At 40.9% G+C, this 15,806-nt stretch overlaps 1 protein-coding gene across 1 annotated transcript in view; it reads right to left on the reverse strand.

The window, feature by feature from the left end:
- The window catches only part of LOC111140995 (IL2 inducible T-cell kinase), a 64,360-nt gene that overhangs the window by 23,149 nt on the left and 25,405 nt on the right, over window positions 1–15,806 (reverse strand). The window contains exons 5-8 of the mRNA XM_022493297.1: window positions 12,538–12,578; window positions 9,633–9,784; window positions 5,343–5,408; window positions 1,134–1,188 (exon numbers count right to left, since the gene is read on the reverse strand). Coding sequence (XP_022349005.1) covers window positions 1,134–1,188; window positions 5,343–5,408; window positions 9,633–9,784; window positions 12,538–12,578 — 314 coding nt within the window. The remainder of the gene's footprint in view (window positions 1–1,133; window positions 1,189–5,342; window positions 5,409–9,632; window positions 9,785–12,537; window positions 12,579–15,806) is intronic.

The following is a 15,806-nucleotide window of genomic DNA, read 5'->3' on the forward strand; positions in this document are numbered from 1 at the left end:
TGCTTCTTTATTTTTTCTAGTTGTTCATTTTCATTTCTTTTATAAAATATAAGTGTGTGACAAATCGGAAATGGAAAACCGACCACAAAAGTGTGAGCCATCAACACAGATAATGGAGAGGCGCTGTCCTGGAATAACAAATGGCCTTCTGGTCCAGGCAGAGAGGACTTGCCTTGGGTGCCAGTCACCTGATGGCAGCTGTCTGGAGCCCCATGTTGTGAAGGATTCCAAAGCCATACACCATGATCAACGGTGTCATATAAGGTCAGGAGCAAAGGGTAACAGCATGAGTACTGGGTAACTGTCATCACTGACTTAATCCAACACTCGTCCTGTACTCATTGAGAAACTAAGGTCCAGGAAGAAGAAACATCCCCCAGATCACCCACTGTGTTGGTGAGAGAGCAGGAACTGGGACCTGTACTTTCCCCACCGCATCCTGCTTTCTCTTTTCTTGTCCCTCTCTCCTTTTATTCTGACATCGCTGGGCAAGATCAGTCCTGCTACTTATACTGCATGGCTCTTAAGAACTGGTGCATTAAAAAAAAGTTGAGGGGGCACCTGGGTGGCTCAGTGGGTTAAAGTCTCTGCCTTCAGCTCAGGTCATGATCCCAGGGTCCTGGGAGCGAGCCCCACATCGGGCTCTCTGCTCAGCAGGGAGCCTGCTTCCTCCTCTCTCTCTCTGCCTGCCTCTCTGCCTGCTCGTGATCTCTCTCTGTCAAATAAATAAATAAATAAAATCTTAAAAAAAAAAAAGTTGAAACAAGGGATGTATTTCTTCTGGACACACAACCCAACCAAGTAGTATTTAAGTCACACTCACCCCTGACCTCACCAGAGAAGCAGGCAAGGCAAGCTAGCCCCCGGGCTCCCTGGGGTCAGGCGTCGTGGCTGGAAAGGCCACCCTACCTGTTGTCACAGTTGCATGTCAATACCAAGGCCTTGGACGCTCCCCAAGTTTCTTATCCTATTACATGCTAGTTTCTAAAAATCCCCAGAATATTTCCCCTGGACACGAAAACCACTGTAATCCAGTATGTCAGCTTATGGCACTGGCATAAACGACAGTGTGGCTGGAAAAAAGAGCACAGTTCATTTTATCTTAAGTCAAAAGGTAGGTTAAGGAGACTTACTGTGTCCAAAAGAAGTTTTTCAGCTTTGTCTCGGCTGATACTCTTATTGTACCACCTGAAAGCAGGGAAAAGTCATATGTCAATGACTGTTGAACTTTTTTTATTATTTACTTGTAAAAGATAATGCTAGAAAATGATTTGGTTCTTTTCTCTCTGTGCCAGTGCTTTCCAACTCAAAAACAAAGGCACAAACCACTTCCAGGTAATAAAATGTCTAATTGGAAGGGAACAAATGAATCAGAATTGGTAAAGTATCAATAATTTTTGAATCTGGGTTTTGGGCATATGGAGGTTCATTATGTTATTCTCCTTACTTTTGTGCATTTGGAAATTTTCCGTAATAAAATTTTAGAAAACCTTCACCTTTTCCATTTTGTAAGTCAGTGGGTGGTTATAAGTAGGATGATGCTAGGACAGCTATAAAAATTGAGCACAAATTTGAAAGTTTAGTCTTGTAAAGCAATTGTGGGATTTTCCTCTTTTAGACTGGTTTTCAAGATCTTCTGCAAAGTAATTATATTGTTTTTACAATTTTGAGGTCTGGTGAAAAAAAACCCTACAAAATGGTAAGAAGAATATGAGTGATTTTTAGAGGTGAGTTTTTGAATGTTGCTGGTAATGCTTCAGCCACCACCTGGCTTCCTTGGCTACTTATTAGATAAGAGGGGATAGAAAGATCATCAGTTAACAATCAGTTTCAGGAAAGTATAAACCCCAGAGGAGAGAAGTTCTGGGTGGGGAAGGAACATTACTTATCAAACTTGTGTGGCTACTAGAAAGCAGCTACAAGTTAGGGAATTAGTGGATGTGCCTGAGCTTTTGAACGTCACGCAACTGAATGGTACTTTATACCTCGGTGGGCTCTTGTAACTTATCCAGCTGAAGGATGGCAAATACGCTTCATCTCATGTGCATGCTCTGAACAATTAGTCATAGCTGCCTAAAGCTGCACACCTGAGCTCAGTGGGTACGTGTGTCACTAAGAGTGATGTTTACCCTGAGCTCAGGAGCGGGGAGGGAATGTCAGTTAGGTGCCTCCTTCATCTTGTCTGACCCTTCATTTTAAAGGAAAGGGATCTAAGATCCAGCCTCATGAGGAAACTTGCCCAAGGTTATGCCCCCAAATCAGGGCAGGAGACCTGAAGCCAATCAATGGACGTACCAAACCATGATTATGCTCCCAGATGGTACATTTTTGAGTTCTTATGCAGATGTCACTTGAAACTAGACAATATTAAGTTCAAGGATAAAAAAAAATCATCATATTGGGTATCATACACACACACACACACACACACACAGTTCTAAATGTCTGGATGTTTGTGAGTCATATGATTCTCAAGCTGTGATCCCATAATCTGAAAAATGCAAACCAATAGTGTATAGAATAAATAGGGCTCACAGACAGTTTTGCTTCTATGGACCAGTGTTTTGTTTTGTTTATGACCTAAAATACCTTCAGGAGAAGGAATATCTTTTTTTATTTGCCCCGGGCTCCACCATTCTCTAGTGGTTTATACTCTGCTAGAATTATGAGTTTGCCCCCTCCATCATAAATGACTAGAGTCTGATTAAAAGCAAAAGCAAACAAAACTTCCCAACTTGTGATCATTTGAAATAAATGCCTATTTTTTTTTTTCCTAAATGCATTGGCTATAAAAAAAAAAGGAAAGAATTTTATTTAAGCCTATTTCCTACACGATTCATTGGTGCTCAAGTATTCTTGGAACCAATGACTCTGCCGTTAGCTGAGGGAGGGGCTACTCACACATACTTGATCAAAACTACTCTCAGATTGAGAGACTCTCCAGAAAATGATGGCTCTTCACTACAGAGTCTGTTAGAATTTCAGCAATGAATAACTTGACCACCTTTGAACTAATAAGAGCTCAAATAAGTTAATGGAAGTCTTCATTAGCTAATATTCTTCAACCCCGGCATCTTACATTTGGTGAGGACTTGAACATTTTTCATCTTAAAAAAATTTCAAATGTATAGAAATGTTATAAAATACTATAAAAGAACACCTATATACACTTGACCCAGATGAACTAATTTCTGACATTTTATGTGTTTGTTTTACCATTCCCTCTGAATAGACAAATACATATATATGTTTTCCAAACCATTTGAGAATAGACTTTTACTCCTAAGTACTTCAGAATGTATTTCTAAGAAATATAATATATACTTATATAAACCTGGTGTCATTACCAAAATCAGGAAATTTAACATTGGGGCAATATTATAATCTGATTTCAGATTTTATTCAAATTCCATCCATTATCCCAATAATGTGTTTTGACACTTTTTGGGGGGTGGGGGGAGGGAGGAAGAGAGAGAGCAAGGTGGGGGGAAGGGCGGGAAGGAGAGGGGGAGAGAGAGAATTTTAAGCAGGCTCTATGCCTGGCATGGAGCCCAACACGTGGCTTGATCTCACAACTCTAAGATCATGACCTGAGCTGAAATCAAGAGCTGGGCGCTTAACCGACTGAGCCACCCAGGTGCCCCTATTTTTTTTTTAATGGCTCAAGATCCAATTCAGGATTACAAGTCCATTTATTATCAACACTCATCTCCTTAGGCTCCTTCATTGTGGACCAATTTTTTAGCCTTTTGAGTCTTTTATGATATTAACATTTTTGAAGAGCACAGACCAGTTATTTTGTAGAATATGGATTTCCCTATTATTTCCTCACAATGAAGCTCAGATTATGTGTGTTTGGGCAGGAATAGCACAGAAATAAAGTTGTGTCCTTCTCAGTGTGTCATATCTGGAGGCCTGGGTGGTCTTGTCCTGTTATTGATGTGAGCTTGGATCACTTGGTTAAAATGGGGGCCTACCAGATATTTCCACTCTATTACTAGTAAGTGATTTCTGAGAAGATACTTTGAAACTAGGTAAATATCAAACTTTCGCCTCCCTAGTTGTGAAATTTTCATTGAAGTGTCTTGTCTGAATTAGTTGATGCTTTGAGTTACAAATGATGATTTTTATTTATTTATTTATTTTTTTATAGATTTTATCTATTTATTTATTTGACAGAGACAGTGAGAGAGAGAGAGAGAGAGAGACCATGCACAAGCAGGGGGAGTAGCAGAGGGAGAAAGAGAAGCAGGCTCTCCACCGAGCAGAGACCCCAATGCAGGGCTTGATCCCAGGACCCTGGGACGGTGACCTGAGCCAAAGGCTCAGATGCCCCCTGAGCCACCCAGGTGCCCCCAAATGGTGACTTTTAACCATGATCATTCCTTCTACATTCATTAGCTGGCAGTCTATGGTAAGAAAGAACTTTCTTATTTATTCTTGTATTTACTTACTTACTTACCTGTCAAACTATCTGTTATCGATTCTTATTTTATTGTATGGATTGTAGTCCATTACCCTTGTTACTTATTTTAACACTCAAATTGTTGTATATTTGGCCAGAAGGAACAACTTTAAGCTGAATTCTTTGCCCATTCCACAAGTCCACATCATTAAAATATTTTGGGAGATGGGCAGTATTTCTTTACTTTCTGGTGCAAGGTGTTCCAAGTTCATTCTGTAATTTTCCTGCCTTGACTCTGAATCCCCAAGCCATTTCTTCAAGAACTCTATTTCAGTGGGAAGTGCTATTTAGAAAGGAAGATCTGTGAACACAGAGTTCTCATGGTGCTATGGGCCTATTGCTTCAAGACCTCCAGCCGCGGAGCTAGGGAGCATATACACATGGTGAGTACATTGTCCATTACAATTGGATTTTATTAAATACTAAGTATTTCCATTAAAATTATATCCATGTGAATTCTTCTATAAATGACAACTTGAAATAGACCATACAAGCTAAGCAGATATTTAATTCCTATTTGTCTGCTATTTTGGTATTAGAAGTATTGCCTTAAAGCATGTTTTAAGTGAGTTTCTATTTGATCCAGTGTTCCAACTGCTTTTTTCCTTCTCAAGTGAGACCAAGATTCCTGGAAGAAACTTTTTCCTTTTACCCAATCTATGTGGATATCTTAGAGTCATCTCTTTGATAAAAGGCGAGGTGGGAACATACATTGGCCCCCTTCTCCTATTTAAAGTGTTCCTCTACTCTTCACTTAGGGATCAAAGTACAAGAAGAAAAAAAAATGCCCGGTACTTTTATTATCAACCAATAATTTATTCCTAATCTAAGGAGGACCTTAATGCCATATTTTTAGAAAACAAAGAAAATTTCTTACTCATAGGTTTCCAGGCTGTTTGGAGATTTTTCCACCAGATAACTGCTTGGTACATATCCTTCGTGCCTGTTAAAAGGGAAATTCATGTTTAGACTATTACAGGATAAATGTTCACATCTCCGTTTTAGAGGTGGTTCAATCCGCTAAAAAGTCATTTGAAGATGGGGGAGTCTCACATTATTTGGCATTCATGATAAGACATTTTAAAGTTTCAGAATAAAAGTTAAAATAGAATAAAAGCTAAAAATAACGAAAATCTGCCATCTGTTAAAAGTGGTAGATTTCACCACTAAAATATGAACCATAATAAATAAGAAGTGGCTACTTCACTTAAAAAGCTTTGTTTGTTGCTCTCCTCATCGTGAAATTTCCTCTCATGGAAAAAAGATTAATGTTCGGTCTCTATTTTCTATAAGGAAACATTTTCTTTGGGTGTGACAATCAGTATTTTTTCCACTTCAGTGCTACAATTGCATAGCCAGGAAACCAAAATAATGTAAAAAAATCACTTTCCACCCACAGGTTCCAAAAGATACTGCCAGTCAGCATTATAAACTTTTAATGCAGGGCCTCCCTAATATTTTGTTGTTGTTGTTAATTGAACTCCTTCGGATGTAAATGGTAAAACAGGAGAAAAAGAATAGAGTCACCCGGGATTTAGAGATGGGAGTTTCTTCTGAGCAGGAATACATAACTGGGCATAAACAAAGACATATGGAAGAGACTAATCAACACTTCAAAATACTTTACATTTGTGTATGGTCTTGTAGTTTTCAAAGCACGTTCTCATTCATTACTGCATTTAATATTACAAGGTGAAAACAATGTCCCTTTTACTCTCTGGGCCTCTGGCTCCCTCTCGGTAAAATCTACACGAGATTCCGCATAGAATTCCTCCCAGCTCTGCCAGTCTATAAAAAGATGCCAGAGAGTTTCTTGCTCTTTACTTTATAAAGCGTATTTTAATTTTTATATAATAAAGCCATTTTTTCAATCTGGTGATGATGTTTAGGGAGGAATGCGTAATCTGTCTCACAGAATTGTTTTGAGGAGTAGAGATATCAAGAATGGGGATGCCAAATATGGGACGATTGTCTCATATCCTGGGCCGTGGCTGAGTCAATCGTGACATGCTTCCCTTGGAGAACTGAACACCTGGCTTCAGAATCATCCCTACTATGGTGCTCAAGGCGGTCTGCTCCAAGTGATAGAAGTCAAGTTGCTCTAAAAGTTGCTCTTTCTTTTATATCTGTCTTTTGGAATCCACTTGATTATGTCTGGTTTTGCCACACCATATGTTTACAATTCTACTAATAGGTCAAATACTATTTTTACTTTCAAGTAGATAACTGTGTTCTAATATGCCAACCACATAACGTTATGTTATAATATGATTATCACAAATGGTGATTCTCTTTATTTGTATGTGGATATAGAATTTACAAAGCTCATTTCACTTTTAGCATTTCACTAATTTCCTCAACCTTGTGAGATAGACAGAGCTGATATTATCATCTGAATTTCATAGATAAGGAAAATGGATGCCCAAAGTTTAAGTGACTTTTCCAAAGACCTACAACAAGAGCAGCGGATATTAAAATGCAAGTCTTCTGTCTCCTCATCTTCTGTATTTTCCACTATACTGCATTATTACAAAGCACACTGGGGAAATTCCCAAAACACCAATTAGATTCTAGGGTGTCCTCTTTGATGTTCTTTGAAGTGCAGAGCTGATCATTTCCACAGGCCACTGAACAAACAGTAAACTGTCATTTGGGGAAGTGAAACCTAGGAGAAGACATTTCCTGGCACATTAGGTGTGCTAAATAAATATCAGTTGAGGGGCACCTGGATGGCTCAGTGGGTTAAGCCTCTGCCTTCGGCTCAGGTCGTGATCTCAGAGTCCTGGGATGGAGCCCCACATTGGGCTCTCTGCTCAGCAGGAAGTCTGCTTTCCCCCCTCTCTCTCTGCCTGCCTCTCTGCCTACTTGTGATCTCTCTCTCTGTGTCAAATTAAAAAAATAAAAAATAAATGTCAGTTGACTGGAGGAGTGAATTTCTTAGTAAGTTCTGGTGTTTGTAGAACTGGGCAGTCTTAAACCTGTTTCTGATATGGGACACCTTATAATAGGCAAAGAGAGGGGCATGTGACAGGCCTCACTTGCCTTCATGAGTCAGCTAGAGAGGGAGGGAGATTCCACGTGAAGTGCTTTCGGGTCTATTCCCAGCTAGCCAGCAACCCTGTTTCCCGGACCACAGATCTTTAAAGAACCGTATTTTACACCCTTCCCCCACTCCCCCTGTAGTGGAGTGAATAAGGTTACTTAAAGAGAACGTGCTTTGACAAAGCAAGTTTTGGTGTATGTGAAAAAGTGTATGTGAAAAGTAAAGCCTTAACCCTAAAGTTATTTGTGTGCCTCTTTTTTTATTCATCAGATTAGCTTTGTCTTTTTTTTTCCCTAAAGTTTAGTGATACCCAGTGTTGACACTCCCACGCACTGTTGGTAGGTAGTGGGGATATAAATTTGGCAGTCTTTCTGAGGGAATCATCTACCAAAATTGAGACAGGTTCTGATTCAACAGTTCCATAGTTAGAAATGTGAGATATACATTTTTTCAAAAGAAAAATATATTTTTAAAAATATATATGTTGCAATTTTTTTTGCAAAAAATTGCCCAGAAACATGAGCATGAGCAATACAAGATCTTCATTGTGCCCTTGTTTAAAATAACAAAGAAAACAAGTAACTTGGAAACTAAACATCCTATCATTTAAGATCATTCAAATATTTATAATACAAGCATACCTTCCAAAACTATGCAATTATTTAAAAAAAATTTGTATCTGCAGATATGGAAAGATCTCTAAGATGTATTACTAAAGGTCAAAAGCAAGGTGAAGAGCAGAATGAATCACCTTTGTGAATGAAAAAAAAACCACAAAGGAAGGATGCATTTGTGTATGTGTAACTTTTTTGTTTGGGATACACAAGAAAGTGTTAGTTGTGATTACTTTTGGAACTGATATGGTGACAAATGGAGGTTGGATCTTTTTTTTTTTTTTTTAAATAAAACATGGATGAAGGCCATCAAAACATTGTAGTGATGGAGTGTTTTTCTTTTGTATATTTTTAAATCAGTAATAACCTCATGCTTTAAAACTATATTAACCTGTAATATTAATATATAAGGATGTTCATTGCAGAGCTATTAATATCTGCAAGATATTGGAAATAACCTGAGCACCCAGCAAGGGAATTACTAAATTATGGTACACTTCTGTGTTGGAGTTATTGCAATCATTGAAGTCACATTCTGGAGAATATTCCAAGGCTTGGGTAAATAGCTCTGATATATTAAAAGGAAAAACTAAAGCCTTATAAAGCAGCATGAATCTGATGCCTTAAAACTAAGTACTGGTATCTAAGTTATATATATCCCAGAGCACTCTGAAGATTAACAAAAGTAATTTTGTTGTATTTCAGATCAGAGGAAGGCTCATAATATACATATTTTTTCATTCAAAACTCCCATAGTGGGCAATTGGTATTAGCACAACTCAACTTTCTCCCTGAATCATGTAGATGGCTAGTTCTAAGACTGGTAGTATAGCTAAGTCATCAGTATTTTCTTCCTGATGCTTTTTTTTTTTTTCTTCCTGATGCTTCTTTATATAACCACTAATCATTACCATTTCTACATGCCTTTTCTTTTCACTGCAAATAGACACTTCACAATGGGATGTGCCTTTGGTCTCATCTAAACACTCAAAAACAATAGTTCTTCCTTGTAGAACAAGCTGCCAATCTTCTACTTTGTCGGTGTTAGTGAAAAAACCCTGGGGAGGGGTGCCTGGGTGGCTCAGTGGGTTAAAACCTCTGCCTTCGGCTTGGGTCATGATCCCGGAGTCCTGGGATTGAGCCCCGCATCGGGCTCTCTGCTCGGCGGGGAGCCTGCTTCTCCCCTCTCTCTCTCTGCCTGCCTCTCTGCCTGCTTGTCACCTCTGTCTGTCAAATAAATTAAAAAAAAAAAAAAACCCTGGGGAATTTTTAGATAGGTGTGGGAGCTGGGAATGCTTAATGGGGAGAGAGCATAGCAAGTGACTGCCTCCACCACTTCTGAAAAGTGGAAAGGTCTCCTCAACCACTTCTGCCTTCCTCTTTCTTCTACCTTTGCCCTCCTCTCCTAACTCAGTGCAGTGGTCATGCTGATGGAGGCAGAACAAATCATTCCAGTGTTTTCTCTATTGCCACCTCCCCTCAAGTCCTGGGACAGCAAAAAGATCCTTACCCATTCCTGTCCTGCACTCTCCACCAGTGAATCTCAGAACTGTCCAGCAGGTAGTACTCCTCATTGCGCTGTAGCATAAGTTCCTGTGGATCATTCGTTTGGTAGTCATACAAAGCAATGACAATGGTTTCTTCAGGTTCCTGAAGTGATCGCTGGGGGAGGTAGAAAACAAAAGCAAGTGATGACATAGAAAGGAGGTAAACTGCAGAACAAGGTCAACAAGTCCCTAAATTATAACTTGCTCCTGGTTCTATGCAAGGTCAACACACCAGTTCCTGCAATCCATTGGGTAGTCACTGAAACCATCTGCCTTCTCTAGTTGGCTTTCTTTTGACTTAGGATTATAGCGCTGAATATGACACAAAGACAACCAGTACCTGGAATTCCTTGCCCCTCTCATTCTGTGTGTTAAATTTTGACCACAGTGAATTCCAAGCAGCCACATGCTTTTCATAAAAGTCTATTGGTCACACGTTGCAACCTCTCTGCTGGAAGCATCGTATACTTTTTTTTTTTTTTTTAAGATTTTATTTATTTATTTGACAGAGAGAAATCACAAGTAGGCAGAGAGGCAGGCAGAGAGAGAGGAGGAAGCAGGCTCCCTGTTGAGCAGAAAGCCCGATGTGGGGCTTGAACCCAGGACCTGGGATCATGACCTGAGCCAAAGGCAGCGGCCCAACCCACTGAGCCACCCAGGCGCCCCTGGAAGCATCGTATTCTTAATTTACGTGATGCCATCAGTGTTAAGTTACTCAGTACACACTTTTCTGCTTTGACTTGTGGGTCTGTCCAGATCCATAGGATCATAGACTATTGGAGCTAGAATGCCTCTGAGAGGTCATTCAATCCATCCTTTTGTTTAGGGTGGGGAAACAGAGGCCCAGATGGGAAAATGGATATGGCTAAACTTAGCCCTGGAATTAGTCTTAATGCTCTCTCTATGATAGCACATGAACTTCCTTCTTCCTCTTAGGGGCTCTCTTGCCTAAGACTCTACTTCTCAGTACCTTTTTAAGGATGACGTGTTAAAGAAATGAAGAAGAGATGATAAAACAAACAATTGTGGGAGTTCAGGAAGGGCACACTTGATACAGTTTGGCAGATTTTTGAGACAGGAAATATGGAAGAGATTGAGATTACTGGTGGGGATGAGAATTGGTGTTGAGAAGCCAAAATTTCTATGAGCACATCAAAGCAGTTGGTGGTATAAAAATCCTGGAGATCTAGAAAGAAAAAGCTTGTCCTACTGATGTAGTATGTCATCCCAGCTGACCCAGATTAGGATTTGAAGTCTAGATATTGATGGAGCTCATGAGGTGGTGTATTGGAGTACTGCAGATAAGAGCCAATGGGACTGAGGCTTTCACCCCAAGAGCTAATGGAGGAAGGAGTTGTATACAAGGGTCCCTGAAGATTAAGGAGGGTTATGACATCATGGTATTCATCCCATTATAGGCCCAACTAATTGATCAATCCCTATGAAAAGAAAGCTAAGAGCAAGGTTCTCTAACCGTGGTGGTACCTCTCTATAGGTAGCATCTTCCACAATTATGGTGATGTTTTGAATGTCACAAAGATTTAGGTGTGCTGCTAACATTTAATGGGAAAGGGCAAAGAATGCAAAAATCTCTGCAGTATCTCACATTTTGTACAACTTTTGAATGTCCTGTTAGACATTCATGTGGTGAGAAACCTGATTATAATAATAATAATGTATAGTAATACTCTAAGCCTAGATCCTATCTCTACCCTATATAGGTGGGACTATGGGGGAAACCATTTGGAAGCCAGAGTTGGCTTCCCCAGAGTTGGCTTGGTATCACCTAAATCTTTTAAGTCAGTATATTAGATGACTGTTTTCCCCTACTTCATTGTGCTCCAGGATTACCTGGAGGTCTATGAAAATGCAGATTGCTGGGACCCTCTTCCAGAGTTATGAATACAGTAGGTCTGGGTTGGGGCCTGAGAATTTATATTGCATTTCTAAAAAGATCCCAGGTGATGCTGATACTGCTGGTCTAGGGACCACACTTTGAGAACCACCCCTTGAGTTAAAGATCAACTCTCAGGAGCTCGGCTGTCTACTTGCTTGACTATTAAATTGTTGAATGGCCTTGGAAAAAAAATCTCAAAACCTCTCCTGGGACTTGATTTCCCAAGCTTTAAAATGTGAATAAAACTATAACCCTCTGAAGTGGCTAGAATAGACAGTGAGGAAAGGAGGCTCATATACCTATATATACATATATGTATATACATGTATAAGTATATACATATATATGTATATACTTTTTATATAAAGATATATATATCTTTGAAATAGTAGAAGCATGGAAATACTTTGAAAAATATAAAGTATTATCAAAAGTAAGGTGTGGACTAAATACACAATTTTATTTTTAAAAAGATTTTATTTATTTATTTGATAGAGAGAAGGAGAGCATGAGTGGACAGAGGGAGAGGAACAAACAGATACCCCACTGAGCAGGGGACCCAACTTGGGGCTTGTCCCAGGACTCAGAGTTCATAACCTGAGCTGAAGAGATGCTTAATCATCTAAGCCACCCAGGTTCCCCAGTACACCATTTTATATAAATAGCTGTCATTATACCTCAAAGTGGTCAGGTGGCTGGATACACAGTTTGATATCAGTAAGTTTTTGTTTAGTGAATAAAGTAAACTGAGGATTTAGCAGCTGAGCAATCATTTTATGTAAACAGACCCATGAGACAGTTCAGGTCCAAGAGACCCAGTGGGTTCATTTCAACTGAAATTACTACAACCTGCTGCATTTGCCCAGGATTTGAGAAATCTGGGCAGATGGGGAAAGTGCAAAGGGGACATGCCAGTCAGGCAGCTGCGGTGATGGGTGCCCACTGTGCCCAGAGTTGGAGCCCTTACTTACCCTGTTGTCTTCAGGAGTAGGAGGAAGAGGCTTCTTTGAAGCTGAAATGAGAAAAACAGAAAAAGAAAATGAGCATGAAACCGAATGTACCCAACTGGAGGCGAGCTGCCAGGGGGCTTTTCAGAGAAAAGGGGCCCTTAGGTAAACAACAGGGGGCTTTTCAGAGAAAAGGGGCCCTTAGGTAAACAACAGAAGAAAAGGGCCAGAAGAAGATGATGAGACACAGAGAAATAAAAATTGGCCTTGTAGCACCCATGTTTTATCTCTTTTAGCCTGTTGGTTCCCCATTTTATTTTCTAGAAGATACCAGAAACTTCTAGAAGTCAATATTCTGTACTCCCAGTTAAAGCCTAATCCAAAAGTTCCTTCAGAGACATTAGGATTATGTCCTTCCCTGTGGGCTGGGAGACCTCCACAAACACACCTACCACCTGCCATACCCTGGAGTGGGAATTGGTGATTCAGGGTAACAGTGACTCATTGGCTTCCTGAGGTAGCCGTGGGCTTGGAGAGGAGGTGGGGAGGTGAGGGGTCATGGTGTTTTTCGGGGCAAGGGCTGGAAACTACTTTTAGTTACCTTAATGCTTCTGTTCCTGAGCATGTGTTCCTGCTACCTCCTCCAAACAACACCCTTAGCACCTCTCTCTCTGTTTATCTGTTTGTCTCCACAGCTCCCTCTCTTCACCTCTACTCTAGGCCTTCTTTCCTCCTCTCTTCTTTTTTCTCCCTCCTTTCATCTCTTCTTCTCTGTCTCCTGGTATTTCTCTGCTGAGGCCTGGAAAGGTCAGGCCTGGAATCAGTAGACCAAAGTTGAATGTCTGGGAGTCGGTGTGGACATAGGCTTCTGCTCAGTTCAAACCATGATTTAATAATTAGAGATAATATGGGAATAGGCTCCATGAGGAGGTGGTGAGCTCCTCATCTCTGCATGAGGTTGACTAACCTATGAGGTTGATCCCTGCCTGACTGGGACAGCACTTCTCAGGAATGAGGTAAAAGGAGACCCACACAGTGACATGGGAACCCAACCCATGTGCTAACTCTTTAAGAAAGGGCAGGGTGGGGTGTTGACTTGGGTTTGTGATTAACAGAGAAGAAACAAACAAACATAACTGGAAGCACGGTTCCTATTCTGCACGCAACTCAGAGCACCAGGAGACTGGGGTTCCCACCCCAGCTCTGCTGGGAATGAGCTGTGTGGCCTTGGGCCCCTCCCAACCCTGAATATTCTGCGATGCATAGCTCTTCCTCTAGCCTTACTTTTCCCTCCTTTCTTCTCCCACTGGGTGATACTGGATTGTATGACATCAGAGCCAGTTCTGCTTGCACAAATGAGTGTTGCTGTCGGTTGGGTAGAGCAGGGTCCATTTTTACTCAACCATCTCTGCTGCTTTCCAGACATACACACACACACTGCTATATCTCAGCTTCAGATTCTTCTGTCCACAAATAAGAAAGAATAGCAGGCACAAATACCATTTGTTGAGAGCTCAGTAAGTGCCAGTGGTTGTGCTAAAAGCTTTCCACAAGCTCATTTTTGCAAACATGAATGTAGGACCCCTCAGAGAGTGACTGTAATTAGGCCCTGGGTTTATGGGGTGAGCAGTTCAGCATGAGCAGCCATCTCCAAGTGTCATGATGGTGAGTCATTCAGACGCTCATCACCCTCAGTCGTGTGTCTAGCACTCTGCACAGGGAAGTACTATGTGCCCTGAAGGGATCAGCTGCAATATGCACAGTGAAAACTGAAAAATGGAAACACAGACTCAAGGGATTCCGGAACTGGAAAGGGGCTTGGGAGATTGTTTCATCGCAGGACACCTAAAAGTTCCCCTAACACTGGAGGAGATCAGGGCCCTAGGTCCAAGGGCCCACAGCAAAGGTATTGGCAAGAATTTGGAGACTAGACCTCTAGCTTTGAAAAGGGCTTTCTCACATTGGGGAAATCCCATGCCATCTTGTTAATATGGTGGATTTCACCCATATAAAACCTTCTGTTTCTTTTTTATGAAATACTAGCCTTTGTGAATACGGTCCATAGGGTAATGTAGAAGATCATTCGCTTCTAAAACCAGGTATATATTGTTCTTCTGAGCCAGGGGACTGATAACCTTAAACTTTCTCTCCCAAGGTTGAGGTTGAGAAGTGGTGGTTGTTAACGTGGTACTAAAATGGGCTGTGACTCAGGAAGCCACGGAAAACCCAGCCATGTGTTACATTTCGCACATCTGCCTTGGGCCGTCAATGTGAGGTATTTGGTTTTCCTGCAAAAGAGAAACTGACAGATGAGAAAAGGCGGCTAGGGTAAGGGAGGTTGAGAGGAGAGGGGAATGGAAGCAAAACAATTCACACTATCCATCATTCCTATTCAACAATGGCTTTGCAGAGCACTTCCTCACTGTGTGACCTTGAACATACCCAACTGCTCAAGGTCTTCAGCTTCTGTGACCTCACACCATCTCCCCCAGATGATTGTGGGGAATGGAAGCATACCATGTGTCAAAGTGCATGTAAGTGAAGCTGCACTTCATTGAAGGTTCTGGTCCCAGAGCCATCACAGAAGGGTAGAACTGGTAGCACCCCACTCCCACATTCCAGGGCTTTTGACATCCAAAGACCAGAAACAATGTCTTTTGTTTTCATTTTGCATTTGGGCTGTGGCCTCCTTTTCTCTGAGATTATTATAGAGATCGACAGTGAGTTTGAAGGGGAGGCAGAGAGAAGCCACAGCGTACAATTAGTAGTTCTTGGTTTTGCTTTCTTTCCCTCCAAGACTATAAAGTTGAGCTGGTGGAATTAAACACATGTGTGATGTGACACCACTGTAATAAATAAATGATGTTATGGACCTCTAAGTCTGTCTCTACAACCTAAGATTTAAGTCGACCATGCCGATCACATTTTCTAACTTGAGGGTTATAGTCATGTTTTCCAAAGTTTACCATGCTCCCAAATCTCCAGAAAATTTGTTAAAAAACAAATTTTGATCTAGCAGCAGACCTGGAATGGGGCCAAAGAATTTACATTTCTAACTGGGTCGCAGGTGATGTTGACACGGCAGGTCCAAGGATGACACTTTTAGTAGCAAGGAACCACAAAGACATAAGGTTTGAGATGAGAAACATCAACAGACTACTGGTAGAGGCAGATAATTTCTCTCTGAAAGTTCTGAAAATGCAAAATTTTGTATTCAACCCCTGACACCCCTGATGATGGGAAGCTGAGAGCTTTTACCTCCTCAGACTAGAGAGTTCAGTCATTTTGCAAAG

Source organism: Enhydra lutris, unplaced genomic scaffold, assembly GCF_002288905.1.
Source record: "Enhydra lutris kenyoni isolate GAN:26980312 unplaced genomic scaffold, ASM228890v2 scaffoldscaffold5, whole genome shotgun sequence".
Lineage (NCBI taxonomy): Eukaryota > Metazoa > Chordata > Mammalia > Carnivora > Mustelidae > Enhydra > Enhydra lutris.